The sequence below is a fragment of the Hevea brasiliensis genome, chromosome 13, assembly GCF_030052815.1.
Source record: "Hevea brasiliensis isolate MT/VB/25A 57/8 chromosome 13, ASM3005281v1, whole genome shotgun sequence".
NCBI lineage: Eukaryota > Viridiplantae > Streptophyta > Magnoliopsida > Malpighiales > Euphorbiaceae > Hevea > Hevea brasiliensis.
In genome coordinates, this window is record NC_079505.1 from 71,325,175 (window position 1) to 71,346,143 (window position 20,969).

The 20,969-nt window shown below is 33.4% G+C and overlaps 1 protein-coding gene across 2 annotated transcripts; it reads right to left on the reverse strand.

The window, feature by feature from the left end:
- Positions 1 to 406: 406 nt before the first annotated feature.
- On the reverse strand, positions 407 to 16,604 carry LOC110644938 (30-kDa cleavage and polyadenylation specificity factor 30). Of its 2 annotated transcripts, XM_058132196.1 has the most exons (7): positions 16,014 to 16,604; positions 14,820 to 15,242; positions 10,640 to 10,802; positions 10,337 to 10,447; positions 9,593 to 9,661; positions 4,836 to 4,922; positions 407 to 1,660 (listed from the first exon to the last, which is right to left on the reverse strand). In XM_058132196.1, exons 1-7 carry the CDS (start codon positions 16,418 to 16,420, stop codon positions 773 to 775), a joined length of 2,148 nt encoding a protein of 715 aa, XP_057988179.1. In that variant the 5' UTR covers positions 16,421 to 16,604; the 3' UTR covers positions 407 to 772. The 2 variants fall into 2 exon arrangements, with proteins under 2 accessions (XP_057988179.1, XP_057988180.1); XM_058132197.1 differs by lacking the exon at positions 9,593 to 9,661.
- Positions 16,605 to 20,969: the final 4,365 nt, after the last annotated feature.

Below are 20,969 nucleotides of genomic sequence, written 5' to 3' on the forward strand. Positions count from 1 at the left end.
GTTATTCAAGCAGTAATTTAGTTTTAAGGTAATATTTGTAACTGGACATGAATTAAATATAATAACAATAATTGAAAAAAATTATATACCACTAGACATCACACAGAACCTATTGCTTTTTCTTTTTATTTTTCTGTTGTTTTTGAAAATTTCATATGTTACCTTATGAATTCAATGCCAAACTAATTCATATGTCAGCTCAAACTAAGTTTGCTTTGATTCTCTTCCAATATTAAAGGCAAAGCTATCAACAAGAGGACGCTGAAGCTTATCAAAGCAATAGAGGTACTGACTTGAGAAACCTTGATAGATATTTTAGTTAGGTACCATACTCGCCAACCAAATATAGCGGCTGCCAGGATGATTCCCATACAACATAATATCAAGAATCATTGAAATGAGATGATGAATCAAGAGGCTTACCCTCCAAAAAACAGTATTTGCATTAGTCACCAACATTCCATTCATTTTAAGATACAGATATACACAAATTTGGCTATGTAATGAACATGTTAACTTCAACAAAAACGGTCCCCTCAAAAAAAAGGGGGGGAAAAATGGAGGAAAAAGAAAAAAAACTGAAAAAATATAACAGCTAATGCTTTTCACATCCCCCAAGACTTTCAAATACAAAACACAATCCAGGTATGGGAACAAAGAGTTTAATTAGATTTTCACGTAAGAGCTACAACCAGCATGGGTCAATTTGCCTATAACCTGGCCTTGCAAATTAGTTATCCTTTACCACTCTCAAGCTCAGTTAGTAACACTCTTAGTGATCAGAGCCTGGAGTTGCATCTCCCTCTGAGCCTCGTCGCTTCTTTTTCCCTTCCCCATGCCTTGATCGCCTCGGTGCCTCATCCTCACTTTCACTTTCATCATTTCTAAAGCTGTTTCCTGCACCAAATTGATTATCATGAGAAGCCTTTATTCCCTCTTGCTGGTATTGTCCCTCATCATCTGGTCCACCAACTGAAACCCTGCCTTGGTCTGATCCTGTAGTGTATCTGTCATTCCTATCATTAGCCGCTGTCCTCTGATCTCTCTTAACTGGTCTGTTGCTGTTTTGAGTCGATGGCGTAGAGAGTGGTGGAAATGGTATACTGCTTGGTCGATTACCTCGAAGTGGATTTGTAGCAGCTGGGCCCATTGCCCCCACAAAAGGAGCACGTCCTGGACCCATCATCACGCCAAATCCGCCAGTTGGAAACACAGCCCCAGGTTGGGAAGGTCTCCCAGGAAACATCAGGCCAGATGCAGGACCTGTAAAATCACCAGAAAACCTTGGACCAAACGGGGTAAATCCACGGGGTGCAACGCCAAAAAGATCAGGCATTCCAAAACCATCAGGTGCCACTTGTCCGTAAGAAAAGCCATCAGCACCCATCATCATAGGGGGAAAACCTCGCATCCCAGGGATGGGTCTAGCACCACGGGCCAGTGGCATCTGAGGCCACATGATTCCCCTGCCTCTCCCTCGCCCTTGACCTGCTGGTCCAAGAGCCTGACCAAAGCCCTCCTCCTCCTCCTCACTTTCTTCCTCTTCCTCTTCTTCATTGTCCTCAAACGGAACAATGTCCGGGTTCTCTCCTCCATTGTCTGGATTAACTCCCTTTGCTTTTTCCTCTTCTCGTTTTGCTTCTGCTGCAACTGAGATTGCCTGTAACCAAGGAGATAAGCAATCAGCAATCAGATTCATTTATCTCTTAGCATTAGATTAAGTGCAGAGTTGCAAGGCTGAAACCTATACAATGCACGGCAACAATGATTGAGGCCATACCATCATTACTCAAGTAGGCTATTCTATCAATATAAATAGTAAGTTCAGCCAAAAGCCTGTATCTCACTCTCACTACTAAACTACATATATATTCCTCAATTGCTGTTTCACAGCTGTTCTGCAAGCATGGAGAGGAATCAGTCTTCATGTCAGTGATAATAGGAAAGGAAGAGACATCCACAGCCACCCATGAAAGATTGGAAATATTATAGACAGAAAAACTGCTGCCTAATTTGAGATGCTCATAATGTGAATACCAGTGTAAAGAAATAATAGAGCTAACTCAATACTTGAAATCTTGAATATGGTACGTACTCTATTAAAGTGATGCTTTACACACAGTAATAACCAAAGCACACAAACCTTTTTTGTCCAAATTGTTGCACTACTGAATGAGCTATATATATTCTTTTTGACTTTCTATTGAGATGAAACCACTATGCATGCTACACCATGTCATCGTATAACAGGATATTATTTATCAATAAGATATTCACGAAATCTCAGAATTCTGCATCGCCATAAAAAAATTGCAGAATATCAAAGTGATTCAACTAGCCTTGCTACCATTAACAAATGCAGTTCGTGAAGTTGTTTCCAATAGTAAGTAGATCATATAATTTATATTCACTTATCAGAAGTTCTACCAAATATGATTATCAAACCCAACCAACCATCTAATTTGGGGTTGGATGGCCAGCAGAAAATCATCCATTTGCATCAACTTCATGCCCAACTCAAAGCAGACACTTCTGCATGATCATTATTACCATAAAAAAAATGGCCTTGACATTTGGCTAGGGCCCATAATTCCACACATTTACTCCCCCTATTCAATTGCCAAAGTGCCATAAAAAAGTCCATACGTTCAGTATGAAATTGGTTTTAAAAAGGAGGGGCAAATCCTGACAAATCCCTCTATCTTCTTCTATTGGGGGGAAACAAGGATAATCACAGGGTTCATAACGTTAGAAGTATTTGAAGACAATGGAATGCAAGAAGTAAGGAAGGAAAGGATTGCTCTGTGAAAACCACCAGAAGAAGATCTCAAATTTTGAACCAAATATATTTCTGATTCACCCCCTCAATTTCCAGTTTTGAAAAACCTAAAAACCTGCATTTTCCATAAGACAGATATCCAAGACACATTTCTATGTCACCAGCAACTTATTTTTATCAGTTTCTTCCTGTGCATTCTAAATGCAGAGGTCAAATGATAATAAATGCTTATTACTTTTCCATTCTCAAAAGCGAAATCCTCACAGTATGCCAACATGGAGAATGTCGTATCCTCTTTGTAATTATTTCCTGTTTCCTATTGAACAAAATCTTCTTGTATCATTAAAAATTAAAATTCTAACACCAAATATATTTAAGACTTTGGTCAAATTTGCAACTGTGACTATTTTTTAAATGTCAATTATATCCTCAATTTAAAGGTGTTAGTTTAAATTGTGGCTGTCTGGATATGCATGCAATATGAAACTTAGGAATTCTGTCGCTATATTGCAACATGATAATATTATTATACAAACAAATCTTGATATATAGAGTTAACAGATTTAGGTTAGGTGAGATTGTGTATAATTGAGATAAAATCATTGATTTCAAATAGAAAATTGAGAAAGCAATTAACTGCATGCAATCTCTGGTTGCAATAATACGTGCATGCAGATTTTAGAAATTCTTACTATTGAACCCAAGGGTTTTAAACCCAGCCCGATCAGTGAACTAGAGGGTTAAGGGTTTAAGGTTCAATCAGGGTTAAACCAGGGTTTAACCGGTATATATTAAATATTTATTAATTTCTTTAAGAATAATAGTAAAAATAATATATCATTATAATTAGTAGTTTAATATATTTTATAAATACTAACTAAAATAAATTTATTTAAATTTTAACGTGTAACTAACTTATTTAAAAACAATTTGATAATATTTTTATAGTAATAAATTTACTCATCTTAATAAAAATTCATTTTGAAGTATTAAGACTGTATGAAACAATAAAAAAAATAATTTATATTAACACATTAATAACATAAAATATAAATACCATCACATAAAATATAAATACCATTAATTATTTAAATCATAAGTTAGTAAAATTGAGAAACATTTATTTTACAATTATCTTAAGTTAATAATTGTTATTTACTATATATTAATATTTAATGTAACAACATTAAGGAGGTGTTTAACAAGGGTTTATTGTTACCATTGCAACTTTTTAACCCGTTATCAATGTTGTTTGGATACTTAAAGAAACTATATTAATTTTTCACCTCATTAATATTTATCCCTACCAAACACACTCTAAAAAGAATAAACGCAATGTAATATGTGTGTGTGTGTGTATGTATTGAGAGAAGCATAATGTCAAACTGATGAAGTTGCTCCATTGGTGTGACATGCCCAGCAATATGCAAGTGTTCCTGAGATCGAGTTCCAGCTTCACTATATGTGCCTCAGTATTTTTTTATGAGTAACAGAACAACTGGTTTGATCAATAACCTGACCAACCGGTTTAAACCCGGTCAGGTATCACCAATTCACCGGTTATGCAACCGGTTTATTCTGGTTCAAGCCGGGTTTATCAAAGTGAGGGTTTGTGAGCAAACCGAACCGGATTAGGCTCCGGTTCCTGGTTAAACCGGTCCGACCAACAGGTCCAACCCGGTTTTCAAAACTATGATTGCACCACAATCAAAGTGTCAGTTTTTGTTGAGTATAGACTACAGACTATTGCTTCTGTTTTCATTCCTTTTAGATAGACAATTTATTGATTTACAATTTTAAATTGGATATGCATGAAATCCTCAGGATTGCTACAATTCTTATGCTACGCTGAAGTTGGGTAATTATTGACCAAACTTTCAAATTTAGCAGTTAGACCAAACTTAAATCAGAATACAAAGTTGTAAGAATTGCTCTCAAAACAAGACATGCACTCATCTATTTTATACTCCTCTTATTCATTTTATCTAGCCTGTGATCTCACATTATTACCTAGGTTTATGAAGAGAAAAGGAAAGAAACGAAAAGAAAAGCATACCATGAGTTCACTGTCAGGCTCAAGATAAAGTAAGGAAGCTAACTGCTCGCCAATTGAGGGCTCTAGCTCCTGACAATCTCTACTGATCTGCAATCAAGCAAAGTATAACAATAATTTACAAGGGGATGGAGGTCATATCTAGACTCTACCTGTAGCACCAAATAAGCATATCCACAATTAAAACAATTATGATAGCTAAAAACGTGTGGTAAAATGTTAGAGATGTAAAACAGCCAAGAAGTCTCTTCTGAAACAAAGAAAATCTAAGCCAAGAAGTCTCTTCTGAAACAAAGAAAATCTAAGTATGTAAAATTAAAGAAATTATGGCTCAAAACATGACTGCAAATTTTTTTAACCTCAACTCAACTCAACTCAACTCCACTAAGCCTTTATCCCAAAAATTCGGGGTCGGCTATATGAATTCTCTTTCTCCACTCTAAACGATTTTGAGTTAAGTCCTCGGAAATGTGTAATACTTCTAAGTCATGTTGTACCACTCTTATCCAAGTCAGTTTAGGTCTACCCAGTGTTACTAAGGCGATAGAGTGCCCTATGGCCTTAGGCGAGAGGCGAAGGCGAGGCGAGGCGAGGCGAGGGCCTTTTTGAAGCAAGGCGCCATAACTTTATTTGCCTAAATTATATATATATGTGTGTGTAATTATAAAATAAAAATTCATACTTTTAAATAGATAATAAATAACAGTAAATTAATAATTCCTATATAAAATAAATAACTAATTAACAAGACAAAAAGTAAAACTAATTACAAATAAATTAACAATACTTATATTAATTAATTAATAAGAACAAAAAGTTAAATTATCAAATTAACAATAAAATAATAATTTCTATGTAAAATAAACAACTAATGAGAACTAATGTCTAATTAACAAGATAAAAAGTAAAACTAATCAAACTAAAAATAATAATAAATAATCAACCAATCAATAAGTAAAATAATTAATTTAACAATACCCATGTTAAATAATCAACTAATTAACAAGTAAAATAATTAATTCAATAATATCCATAAAATTTAAATAATTAATTAATAAAAATTAAAGGTAAAACAATTAAATTAATAGCAAATAATTAACTAATTAATAAAACCCAACCAAAGTACCAAACCAGGAGAAGGAAAGGCAAAAAAAAAATGCAAAAGCTATTGTAAGTGCATTCGAGTGCAAAGCATAACAGGGCAAATAGAGGAGGAAGAAGCCAACCAGGGAGGAGGAGAAGAAGAAGGAAAAGGAAAGAAGAAAAAAAAAAAAAAAACTACTGCAGTGCTGCTGCGTTCCAAAGAAAAGAGTGGAAGAGGAGGAAGAAGATAACGGAGGAGGAAGAAAATAACAGAAACAGAGAGGAGGAAGAAAATAACAGAAACAGAGAGGAGGAAGAAAAAGATGAGAGAGAGAGAGAGATACCTAGATTGGACAGACTTGACGCAGCTCCTGGAGTTGATGCAGCTTAGGTGTGTTAAAATTTAATCGGTTCGGTTTATAATTTTGATAATTTCGATTAATCTATTTTCATAAAAATCAAAAAAACCAAAATTATTAATATATATAGAAAATTAAAAAAAATCGAATCAAATTGAATCGAACCGAATCAAACCGAACTGAAATCAAAGAAAATCGAACCGAACCTTAAGATTTTTTTTGTTTTTATGTTTTTATTATTTAGATTTAATGTTAAAAATATGAAATTTTATAAATTTCAGTTTGATCGGTTTAAAACCGAACCGATATTTATTGGTTCGGTTTGCTCTTATCAATCGGTTCGGTTTTTAAAAATTTTGATTTTCGATTTTCACACCTAGATGCAGCTCTCTTTTTTTTTGTCGGCAACAGGTAAATCTTTAGGGTTTTATATTTTTGTTTTAAAAAAATAAAAAAGGGGTACTGTTGCGCTTGAAAGAGGCGAGGCCAAGGCGACGCCTCTCACCTACCTCGTGCCTCGCCTAGCCAACCTGAGGCGTCGACTCTACTAGTGCCAAGAGGGGCAACCCAGTCGAGGCGGCAAAGGAGCGCCCCGCCTCGCCTGGCGCCTCTCACACCTTTAATAACACTGGGTCTACCCCTACTTTTCTTTCTATTCTCTAACCTAATGTTCTCTACTTGTCTAATTGGAGTCTCTGTATGTCTACGCTTCACATGACCAAACCACCTCAATCTCCCTTCTCTCAACTTATCCTCAATTGACACCACTGCTACCTGTTCTCTAATACTCATTACGGACTTTATCTAGTCTAGTATGGCCACCCATCCAACTTAACATTCTCATCCTCGTAACTCTTATCTTAGACACATACGACTCCTTCAGTGCCCAACACTCGCACCCATATAACATGGCCGATCATATGGCTGTACGGTAAACTTTTTCTTTCAACTTATTGGGAATTTTACGATCACATAAAACTCCCGTGGCACGTCTGCACTTCAACCATCGGACTTTAATCCTATGACTAACATCCTCCTCACATTCCCCATCTACTTAAAGAATTGAGCCAAGATATTTAAAGTGATTACTTTAGGGCAATACTACTCCATCCAAACTAACTCCTTCCCTATCACCAATTCGGCCTTCACAAAACTTGCAATGCATGTATTTTATCTTCGTTCTACTTAACTTAAAGCCCTTAGACTCTAGAGTACTTCTCCAAAGCTCTAGCTTTCTATTGACTCCTTCTCGTGTCTCATCTATCAAAACTATATCATCCGCAAACATCAAGCACCAAGGGATACTCTTTTGTATATGTTTCGTCAATTCATCTAAAACTAGTGTAAAAAGGTAAGAGCTTACAGCTGAACCTTGGTATAATCCAACTGAGATAGGAAAATCTCTTGTGTACCCTCCCACTGTGCGCACAATAGTAGTTGCTCCTTCATACATATCTTTCAACACTTGTATGTATCTAATAGATACCCTCTTTTGTTCTAACACTCTTCATAAGATATCTCTTGGAACACCATCATAAGCCTTCTCCAAATCGATAAAAACCATGCGTAGATCTTTTTTTACATCTCTATATTTCTCCATCAAGCTTCTAATGAAAAAGATCGCTTCCATAGTTGAACGACTGGACATGAAGCCAAATTGATTGGGAGAGATAGAAGCGTCCTGACGTAGTCTATGTTTTACAACTCTCTCCCACAACTTCATAGTATGGCTCATAAGTTTAATTCCCCTATAATTTGAGCAACTCTGTATATCTCCCTTATTTTTAAAAATAGGTACTAAAATACTCCTCCTCCATTCATCAGGCATTTTCTTTGAGTTTAGAATCTTATTAAACAATTTAGTTAACCATGTTACTCCCAAATCTTCCAAACACTTCTACACTTCAATTGATATTCTATCAGGTCCACAGGCTTTACCTACTTTTATTCTCTTAAGTGCTTCCTTTACTTCTAAAGATCTAATCCTTCTAGTATAATTATTCCCGCTATTACCACTTTGACTATCATTAAAAAGATAATCAAAATAATTTCTCCATCTTTCTTTAATGTCCTCAACTTTCACCAACACTTTTCCTTTTTTATCCTTAATGCACCTAACTTGATTGAGATCTTGACATTTCTTTTCCCTCCTTCTTGCTAATCTATAAATATATTTATCCCCTTCTTTAGTTCCAAGTTTCTCATATGACTTTTCAAAGGCCTGCGCTCTTGCTTGACTAACTGCCTTTTTTGTCTCTTTCTTTGCTATCTTGTACTATTCGCAAATTTTTTTAAGCAAACAAAAATAAACTACTATCTCACAATCGCAGGATCTAGGACTCACTCCTTTTAAGAAAACCTCATGCATTTTAAATGTAATAACAAAGAATTACAAGATTTGGTATTTATAAACTCCAATGTAGTCCTAAACCTTCAAGTGCTTGGACTTCCTAATAATTATACATATAAGACTTGGACTAACGAATATTCCTTTTTTATTTGACAACCAGAGTAATTAGGATCTAATAAAACTTAAAACCTAATAAATTAATTTTGGGACTAAAAAAATTATAACTCAGCCCATCGCAGCACAACCATAAAATTTCTACAATACTTATTAAAATAACCCATGCTGCTGTACAGTGAACATTAATTCCCATATGACCTAAGGCAGCGTTGCCTAAAGAATCCTCACAACCAAAGAGGATCTAAAATTTTAACCTTTGAACATCCTCATGTCATTGCATCCTATATTTGTCAAGCATTTTTTTTCTTTTGCACTTTTAACATTATTGTTAAAATTAAAGTAGTTCCACATGAATATTTCAAGTAGATATAATTAATGCCAGAGAATCATACTTAATTTCATTAAAATGGCTTAGTGGTATCCATTTCAAACATGTGCTTTTAGTAAGCCCAAGCATTTTGCAAGTTGATAACAGGTCACCCACTCAAACTTGCAGCCTAAATAAGCCCCATGTGAATAAAAGCCTAAAGCAATCTTCAACTCAAAAACAGACATGACAAGATGCAACATGCAACAAACTGATGATGCTTCCATTTTAAACTCAAGTCTGATAGGCTAAAAATATCCAATGAAACAGTTTTACATATGTGCATGAGTGTTTTTGTGTTTGCATTTCTTAAAGCAATTTAAATATATAATATGAGCAAAAAAAAATAATGTGTTTGGTGTAAGAGGAACAAAAGATGAAGAAGATGAACATGGAAAAAAGATGACGAACAGCAAAAACATCATGAGAACAATTGTTGATCATAACATTACATTAGCTTTATATTGAGAACCCAATACAGTACCTTCACAGGTAGGTTCTCATTGTATGGGTTCCTCAAGTGGCGAGTTTTGTGGAATGATAATTCACATAACTGGACAACAAAAAATTGTCATTAGCTACAGAATACATCAGCATACAAAAGGATATCCCATAAAAGAATCTACTTATGGTGCTAGTCAACAAGCTCTATGACTATCCAACAAAACTAGGAGTACTCCAGTCACATAAAAAAAGCATCCAATGCACAAAACCATACCATGGATAGGGCACAATTGGCAGGATGCACACTTGACATAAAAATTTGGGATCTTTTGGAGCTTGTTCACTAGTGCAAAACTAGAGTAGTTTTTTGGAAAAAATTTTCTAAGAAAACCTGAAAACAAAGTTTTGTATTCACATGTGTCAATTTTCCAAATAGAGAATTGAAAAACTAATTTTTCAACTTTCCAAAATTTAACTAGAATTTGTAAAATAGCTCCAAGTTGTTTTCCACTGTTTTCTTTATGGAAGTCTTGTTTTCCAGATAGAAATAATTGACTTTCTATAACATAAATTACACTATAACTTTTCTACAAGCAAAATTGAATAATTATTTAAGAGAAAGCCATCAATATGGTAGAGTTGCTACGTAACCTAGTCCGAAATCCTAAACCTAAGTTCAAACCAAAACTGAAAGACTATCAATCATCACACACACACACACACACACACACACACACACACACATCAAAGCATCAAGGGAAACATACCCAAAAAGAAAAGGTACCTTCAACCATTTGACTGAGAAATTCCGTCCATAGTGTGCAGTTCCGTGTGCATATTTCCAATTCCCCCCAACAATGGAAGCACCAATTTTGGATGTCATCTTTGCACATCCCTATCACCCATAGATAATTTCAGGTTTAGTTTAGTACCTCCAACAAAACAAAGTAGTTTGGATCAACATGATGGAGTTTCAAAGCCAAAAGCTAAGAGGGAGCCACTCATAAAAACCAATCCAAACTATTTATTTATTGGGAACTTTAAGAAGATCACAATTAAACTAGGGGATATCATATCCCAAAAGTACCTGGAAATGTCGAGTCCGATTGACTGAGAAAATTAAAATCACATTTTCAGCAGAGTCAAAAGCTTCATTTAGTTTAGCTTCATTGCTCCTTTGAGTTGCCCAAACTCCTTGTTGTACAGACAATTCCAAATTTTCACGGTTGCAACTTTTAACAATAAAATACCTAGGGCCCCATATATATCAAAGTAAAATAAGTAAAGCAAAACAAATTGTTACTAAAAGCAAATTTCAAACTAACTGAAAAAAGGTGATGAGTGGTAGAGAAGATTAACAGGCACTAAATATGTAAAATGTAATAGAAGTAAAAAAATATGAACTCATATACCAGTAACCATTGGGGAACAAAGCTAAATAGCAGTTCTACCTAGCAACCAAAAGAACTCCATGTATAGCATGGCCTAATATCCTATACAACGGCAAGCTCAAATAGACCAAGAGCTGTACCTTCATAATACCTATTTTTTTAGAACTGAACTAGTCCGTACTATTACTGGTGGTGAACCATAAAACCACAGTGAATCTTTAGTTATAAGCATTCAGGACATGTGAGGAATTTCCTCTTGGAAAAAAAATTGTATACTAAAATTAGCCAATCCTCTTTGGTCACACTCTAATGAACATGTATTCATACAGAAAAAGTAAAGAAGAGATGTTGACATTGCAAAAATAAATTATTGATATAAGAAAGAAAAACTTTTCAATGTCTACACAAGATAACTAACAACCATATCTTAAATTAAGTGGTAAGCAGTCATGTTTTTCAAATGTCTCAATGTGCATCAGCCTAGAAAAAGACCATCCGCTCATCTAGGAACTTGGGTCTGATTTGATACATCTATTCTCGATGGGTTCTATACCAAATCATGCACACAAAAATTCAATTCCAACAATTGGCATATAAAATACCTAAACCAGAATTTTGAAAACCAACAATTTTTGAACGCATATTCCTCATAATCATAATGGGGGATTCCCTTCATTTTAAATTTTCACCAACTCAACTCAACTAAGCATTTATCCCAAAAATTTGAAATATTCACCATTGCTAGAAATTGATCACATACCAGACAAGCCACAGGAAACACAAATAGGCCTATAATTCACCATAAAATACAATCCTGAAGCATCATACCAACTTCAGCATTGCACAGAATATTTATCCAGAATGATCCATTTCCCACCAAAAAAATACATGCAACGCCAACAAAAAATTCTAATCTCTCCTCATTCAATTTCAATGTCTGACATTCAACATTACACCATACAAAGATTAGCCCATCCTCAAGTAAAGACACGAGGCAACATTGATGATGATGGTACTCAGTCTCTGCTCTTCCTTTTCATCTCTTTTTTCAGATAGTTTCTGAAATAGCAAACAGATTGAGCCCTTCAAAGTTCTAACTCCACAAAAAACCAAACAACTTACCATTATAATCCTTACCAAACCATGTATAGCACTACTGCAATCCAAATCTCCTAAGGTGGTGAACAAATCATGCAAATAGCATGATAGAAAACACATAATAAATAACCAATTTGTATCCAAAAAATGAAGACATGCAAGCACATACTTAAAATGAATGTGCAAACTGAGATACATGAGAGACATAGAAAGCCCTTGATGCCAAATAAAAATATGTAGATCTCCACATCCCTCTGACAGCTAACTCCACAAGATTTTAACATCACAGGCATTTCCTAATGTCAAACTTATCCTAACTACTGCCCAAAGCTCTTGAAAAAAATTTCACTCGTAAATGTAAAACTCTAACCTCCTCTTCTAGTAATGGCCTGTATTCTGTTGCTATGCTATTTGAATGAACAAACATCAATATTCTCAAGCAACAGATTAATGACATTTAATTCCAATTTCTGAATACTAAGTATAACCATCAATAAAGATTAGATCAAGTTGATGATCTACTATTACTGGATCCTAGAGTTATCCACACATGGTAAAACTAACAACTCCAATCCCAACCATTTTCATTTCTACACTAAGTGTATAAATCCTAATATATTTGAAAGGATCATGATCATCCCATAAATTCTGAATTTTTGGTTGATTCTTTGCTCAAATAACCTCATTATGGAAATGATCTGGAGTTCCAAAATAAACAATTAGTGAGGTCTCCAACATACTGACCTTAAGAATACAGGCAGTCTCTATCTTGTATGAATAGTATCTTTATGAATTTCTTCCCACACAAGAACTAAGTCCTCTCAGCACTTCGAATCAATTATCTTCCAGGTATAAGCAACTTGTATTTTGAACATTCTCCTTCTAATTCATATTATGTCCAATGTTTACCAAACTATCCATTAAACTGCTCACCTGCTTCATCGTTTGCACATCATGAAATGAATACGATCACCCATAGGTACTGCAAAATTGCATAAACTTATCCTAAAGCATCTTTCTGGATAAATAATGCCACCAAAAGATACGAGCATTCTCTAAAAGTCTGTAGCTTGAAGCTGTAAGTTGAAGTTCACAATTAAATCGCCTATAACCAACAAAAGGAACCTGATATCCAATGAGGAGAGAAGGCTAGCTCTTACTGTGCTTTGCCACCTAACCCAAATTGGATGTGTGTTTGGCCAAGTAACAAGGAGCAAAACTCAATGGATTTAAAGAATTAAGTCTTAATTGGTGAGTCAAGCCTCTACTTCAAATAAACATTTGCAATATTGTTTAGTACTAAGCAATCATCAGATTCCTGTCCAGGAATCATTTTACTTGCTTTTTAATGAATAAAAACAAATTTTAGGACTTTCTTTTTCTCTTTGTCATCTAACTGAAAACCCAAATGCACAGTTGACCATTGTTTCTAACTGAAAACCCAAATGCACAGTTGACCATTGTTTCTAACTGAAAACCCAAATGCACAGTTGACCATTGTTTGCTACCAAATGCACTGACACTTATAAGGCAACTGTTCCATAAGCATTATTAATTAATATGCACCTCAACTGAACAAAACACAATGTATGTTTGCATATTCTTTTTAAGTGATCTCATTATGGATATATCTAAATAGATATCAAAATATGAAGATTTAGATAATTCTTAACATACGATTACTGAAAGAAAAAAAAATATATTAGTAATAATAAAAAAAAAATCCAAAAACATTCAGCTTAACTTCAATTTATGAGCAAGTTACCTGACATGTTGAAGGTTAATAATTTCATGCAAAGATACAGCCTAAGAAAACATTACATTGCAGTAAGGTGTTCCTACAGCAGACATTTGCAATAAGGAAAAGGAGGGCATTAAGAAATTAAAATTTGTGCCTACATGTGAGGCAGAGACTTACATTTAATGATTCTCATGTCTTATATATTAATTAAAGGCGAATACTGTAAAAAAATATATATATTGCAAGTTAAATGAGAAAAAAGTAGAGCATACAACAACAAAAAGAAATATCCAAATCTTTTTGCCCTCCACGAGCATAACTATGGTATATCCTGATAATCTGAACTATAAACACTGAAAAAGACTCAAATTTCCGAATAATAAGAGACATAAAGACTATTCTCTATACATCTAATTAAAAAAAAAAAAAGATTAACAAAAAGGAATGGTGTTAAATTGAGATTTGGAAACAGTTAAAACTCCATGACTATGTTCATATAATGAAATGAGATAATTAGGCAAAACTGGACAAGAACTCTGGTGTCAATTGAATAGAAAGACTTGTGTGGATGATGCACACCTCAGGGAGAAAAAGTAACATAAAGGAATGGCGCCACTATCCCATGTCTGCCACCCTTTTGGTAATAAATTGAGGTTTGATGCCTCTGAGGCTACTAGAGCTAGGGACATTTAACTCAGATCAGTAAGATTCAATGTAAAAGCATTAATGATTGCTAAAATATAGTTTTGGGAATGTTTAAAGCAGCATATTACACCAAACTCCATAAATGATAAACTATGCCAAATTTCAAAAACATAAGAGAGAAAAAGGGGGGTAAAAAAATAAAGTTTCTGTTGCCTCTTACATTTGAGGTAATAACGGGCTTCATTAGATGATTATTGATCACAAACTAAATACAAAAAAAATTCCACCATAACTATCGTGTATTGTCACTATAACTTTAATAACAATATCCAAACAAAATACAAGAACTGATTTACATAACCCAATTAAAGACCTTAGGACTCTGAACACACCTAGATATTCCTTGAGGCAAAGGTGTTGCTATTCTGTTTGCCTGAACAGGCTGACCATTTGGAATATTTTTTGTTTGGGCCTGAGGGGCTTGCTGTTGAGACTGTTGTCCTTGTTGTTGTTGTTGTTGTTGCTGCTGCTGCTGCTGCTGCTGAAGCTGCTGTGCGTTAGTAGACTCTGTAACTGAGGGTTTTCCAGCTACACCTTGACCCACATTGTTGGGAACTTGCGAAAACTGAGATTTATCTGTGTGTTGCTGAAAACCAGCACCCCTTTGTTGAAAAAATTTGTTTGAGGATCCATAATTGTAAGAATTTAATTGCTGTATCTTCTGAAGGACTTCTTCCACAGGTGGTGGAGGTCCAGGCAATTTTGCATGCCTATACCGACAGTCAGGACCATTTGGACAAAACCCTAACTTGTACCTGCAATTAAAGCATTCCATTAGCTGTGAACTAATTCGAAGTTCTTATTTGCATGATGGTGCTACTGGTACTCCACAAACTGAAATCCTACATCCTATAAATTTCCTGTCCATATATAGAAATTAAAATTCCAGAATAAATGTGTCAAATTGCATCAGAATGAAATTCATTGCTCTGATTGTATTAAAAATTGTATCAGAATTAGAAAGAAAAACAAACGATTTTTTCACCCTTATCGTTTTAACCTTATCAAGATGCAAAAACATGTATCTGAAAACAATGATTTACGGCTGTTGCTGAGTTCTGGGAGTTGACTGAGTTCTCCATTTAAGGCATTCATCAGTTTTAAAATCATATAAAAGATAGCATGGCATACATAAGCATATAAAAATATCCTATGATCGCCATCAAAGCCAATGCCAGATTTAAGAACAGAAGCATAAATATATCAGCTAATACAGCAACAACAAGAATTTACACCAAGCATATGCTAGACTTCTTTGCTAATCATATCTGACGTTAAAGCTGGTTCTCTTACTAATAAGAGATTGATAAAAAACCCAAATCATCCATCACTAAACAGAAAACAACAGAAACTCCTCAGTTAGCTCCCCAATCCCCAGAGAACCTACATGACCATTAGTAAAGTATAAAACACAAATGCATCAAACACACACTGAGAACAAATAAGTTCACCAACACATAATTAAGCTAACCAATGGAATGAACACATTAGGGGTGGCAGGATAAATCAATAGTTGTGGGCCATACATATTGCACTCCTTGATATCCTCATTGGTGTGCTTGTACACGCAGTCCTGCTCCCGGCACTCTCCGTAAAGCCTAAAAAAGCGGCAAACAGGCATTCGCGACTTGTCGTATTGGTGTAGAAAGCCGCAGGCGTCGCCCTTCATGCAAAGGCTGCGGAGCCAATGCCGACAGACGGTCTGCCGGAAGCTCCGCCGCCCAGGCAGGTTGGCGCCAGGTGCCGATGGATCCGTAGCAGATACAGCGGCGACGGCGGAGTTGTTGTTAGCGGCGGCAGCAGACACGGCGGAATTGTCAGAAGGGATGGCGGACATGGAGGCGGTAGGGTTGGTGAGGCCAGAGTCAAGGCCCCCCTCGAAGTCGAAGCTGAGACCACCGTCTGTGTCCTCCATTGGTAGACAAAAGGGCATACGTGCCTAGGTTCGGATTAGGGTTTTCTGTATGGAGATCATTCACAATGTAAATTTTGATATGGTAAGAGAAAACTGGAGAAACCTCGCTGGGTCGCTACCTGGGTTTTGGTGTTGGACAAGCCGACTAAATTGGGCTTGTTCGAATTCACAAAATTAGCCATTTGTAGGAAAAGAATTCTATCGAATTCCTATATAATTATATTTATTTTTATTTCTTTAAATAAATTTGTTATAAGTTAAAACAAATTTAATGCTTTTATTTTTAACATGATAATGGATAGGATGTGTTTGACTTTCATTTATGAAAATTATTTAGTGTTTATAAATTAATTTAAATTTATAAATATTTAAAATTTAAAGTGTTTGTAAATAATTAATAAATAGTTATTGTATTTTATAAAAAATTATTATTAAAATAATTAAAAATAATATTAAATAAAATTTAATTTTAATTAAATAAAGTTTATGTTAAAATTTTAAAAATTAAATAAAGATGATATAGAAAATATTTAATTAAATTAATTTATAAATATTAAAAAAAATTAAGTTTCAATTTATTTTGTATAACTTATAAGTCTAATTTATAAATTTAAAAATTATTACAAATAAATATATTAATATATATTCAGAATTTATAAGTTATTTTGAGTAATTTATAAATTAAAATAAACTTCATCAAAATAAATTATTTAAAAAAAAATAAAATAAATTTCCATTTAATCACGTTTAAGGGCGACAATGGTCTTGTTTGAATTTGAAAGTGGCCCGATGGATCTTATCAAAATGGCAGTGATGTCAAAACCTATAAATTTTAAAGTGATTTACAATTTTTCTAATTAAATAAAAAATTTAATTAAAAATGATTGATTTTTAGAGGTATATAATATGATAAGTATAGAAGTCATTAATTTTAAAATTCTTAATTAATGAAATATAAAGAAATTTAAATAATTATTTTTTAATTAATATTTGAAAACATTTAGATAAATAATTAATGTTTAATGTGATACGCTAAATTATTTTAAATAGAAAAAAAAAAGGCCATACCATATGACGAATTTTTAAGCAAAATATTGAATTAGATGACTTACTCTTGTAAAATAATTTTTAAGGTTTAACTTTCATATACAGGTCTAAAATTATTTTTAAAATATAATTTATAATAAAATTAAAATTTTAATTTATATTATGAATATTAATTAATATGTATAAAAATATTTTAGGCTCCGTAAACTTCAATGAGCTTAGTTTTGATGATAGCAATATTTAATGAAATATACTTTAACCCATTATACGTAGTATTTGAAATAATTTTATAGGTCATGATGTATAAAAAAATTAATGGAAAGATTATTCTATTGAAATGACTTATCTAAAAGGAGATTATCATCTTGTACAACACGATATGAATTAAAATTCATGAAGAAATATGATATAAATTATGTTCTTAAATCTATTCCATAAGATTAGAGAGATTATGACATTTAAGACCTATAATCAATTTTGTTTTTATATTTAAGTGTTTATAAAGTATTTTTACATTATTCATAAGGTTTTTGGATGTTTAAAATAATTTTTATAATTTTCCTTCAAAAACTCAAAATTTCAAAATTTAAGTCAACAGTAGTTAAATTAGTTAACTAGTTCTCTTAGCTAAATTTTCTATATTATAAAACTAGTTAACCTATAAAAATTTTAATTAACTATTTTTATGTTATGACCAGACATAACTCTGCTGCACGATTTTCAATGAATTAATGGTTAGTTTTTTAAATTTAAATAGTTGTTAAACTCACTCTCTAGCAGTCATTTTTTGCCATGAAAAGTACCTATAAAATGCCTCATTTACTATAATTTTACCTAATGAATGTGCTCTTATTCATTGAGAATTTATTGTGTTAATTTTACAAAGTTTTCATTCGATACTTTTGAGTTTTGAGTGGAATATCTTATTTCTCAATCTTTTAGCATATATTTATTTATATGAAAGTTATTGAGAGTGATTTCAACTATACCAAAATCAATTTAAGGTTGTGTAAGTGTGATAATATACTTGTGAAATGTTTTCAAGCACCTAGTGATGCTTGTGGGTCATTTATGGGAAGCAAAGATATTGTAAATGTTACAAGCACCTAAGAAGCTTGTTGAGATTGTAAAAGTTTTAAATATTATTTGCTGGAAAAAGATCAAATAGTAGAGCCACTATCAAAGTGAGACTTTGATAAGAGTGAATGTAGGTCAAGAAAACTGAATCACTATAAATACTGTGTTTGATGATATTCTTACTTTGTTATATCTTGAATATGTTGAGGATTTGTTTTATCAAGTTAATATTGAGCTACCTACATATTTTGAATTATATATGAAAAGAAATACTTGAAATTAAGTTATTATCTCGTGATTTAGCTACTATTTATATATAACTTCTTTGGTCACTTACATTACATTTTAAAAACAGAGTTATACATACATTTACAAGTGCTTAGCCATAATTTTTCATTATGTCTTGAGTAAGGACTGAAAAATTATCTAAAGTATTCAATTCACCTCCACTCGGTCAATTTTTATGAGACAAAAAATATATTTCTCATTTTATAAGCTTCAAATTTCATTTGTATTGTTATGCATATTATTAATTAATAATAATCGATTATATTGATGATTATATATAAACATACACTTGGTTCAGTTAACAATTGTTTTAAATTTAAGATAATTAAATAAAATTAATAAAAAAACTTTATTTTAATTTCAAATTAGTTAAAATCGGCTATATAAATTATTTATTGATAGCCAGCTTTATTAGACACCAATTTTTTATCAATTTATTACTTTTTAGATTTTCCCCTTTCTCTTCTAACTAGTTTTTTCTAACTTACTATACTTTTGTATTAACGCATTTAATTTGTTAATTAAGCAAAACGAATAAATCACAAAAAATATTGTCTAAAGTTAATTAATAGTTTTCAAAAATGTTATGACTTTTTTAGCATTTGATATAAATTTAAACTAAATTGCCAAAAAATGAAACCAGTTCAAAAGGTATGAGATAGATCTAATAATTCATACATTTGACCAAATTTGATAATCTATAAAAGGTTGTGGCCTTTTTATAATTCAATATTTTTTTTTAACACATGAGAGATTGAAACACACCAGTCTGCATTACGGGGTTTTGATCGTACCAGTGTAACGGAGGAAAGAAAATACTATATCAGGGTTTGAATTCTGTGAATTACTAAACTGGTGCGAATAATACACATTGAAACACTGAGACGCGAGATATATTGGCGTCCAATATTGGAACACTAGAGTTAACAGCATCTTGGAGTCGGGACGCTATCCTTAATATGCTTTTCTAGAGATTCCTCTGCAAGCCGTCAAGTCGGGCGGGGGACACAGTCAGGATGGGATGCTGCTTTAATTTGCGTCCAGTTTCTAACCCTGCCCCATCCCATCATGCAGAAACACACTTGGGACGCGATTCCGAACCCTCCCCCTCCCCAGCCATTTTCATTTAAATGTCCCACTAACTTCGAATGCTCTCATTTACTGCACTCTCTCATCCCTCTCTTCTCCCTTCTTGTGGACCAGTGTGTTGCTCATTCCCAGGTGGAGGAGCCAATTTTCTACTCGGTGGACCAGCAAGCAAAGGACAACAATCAGTGGTGGACCAGCAAAAAAGAAGGTTGTGTTTGTCTTTGGTGGAAAGTTTCAAGTAATATAGGTACATATTTTGCTTGTTTAAGAAAATAAATATGTAATATATTTACATGTTTGAGTGTTTCATATGTTCATGTTTGTAGAAACTTGATGAAATCTTTGTTTAAGTATGCTTGCATGTCTTAGTAAGTAGTTTTTTGTGATATATTGTAAGTGTAGGGTAATATTTTCATGCAGTAGAAAAAAAAATTAGTGATTTATTGTTAATATTTTCATATGATTTTTTTTGTGTAATATATATTTAATTGTTGTAATATTTAACTAGTTTATAGATAATCTTAAAAATTATAAGAAATGTCACGACCTAACCTATGGGCCGGACCGGCACTAAGACCTAGGCCAGCTTAAAGCCCCCGATGCCCGTAGTAAGCCTAACTATTCCTTAACCCAACTCCAAGGCCCATTTGGGCCCAATTTCAAGAATTCAACCAAACAGAGTCCGACCATAAAGTGGACCTTTCAACGGGGAGTTTTGACTCACCCGACCTGTAAACACAATATATAATCAATTGGGGAGCTCAGCTCACCCTCTACATGCTCAAATGTTATAAAAATAAATGGGAGCTCAGCTCCCTCATCCAGTCTATCAAACATACATAAAAATAATGAGTTTACAGGTTCAAAATGACAATTTATATTACAAACCCAAATCAAATAAATATTTCTAACACATGCAAAAATTCTAAGAGTTAACAGGTTTATACAAATATTAATAAACGACCTGCGAGGTAGAAAAGCAGGTTAACCTCAAAAATATCCTCCTGTGGCCTGGAAAAATATTGAACAGGAGTGAGCGTTCGACTCCGAGAGTAAATATCAATTT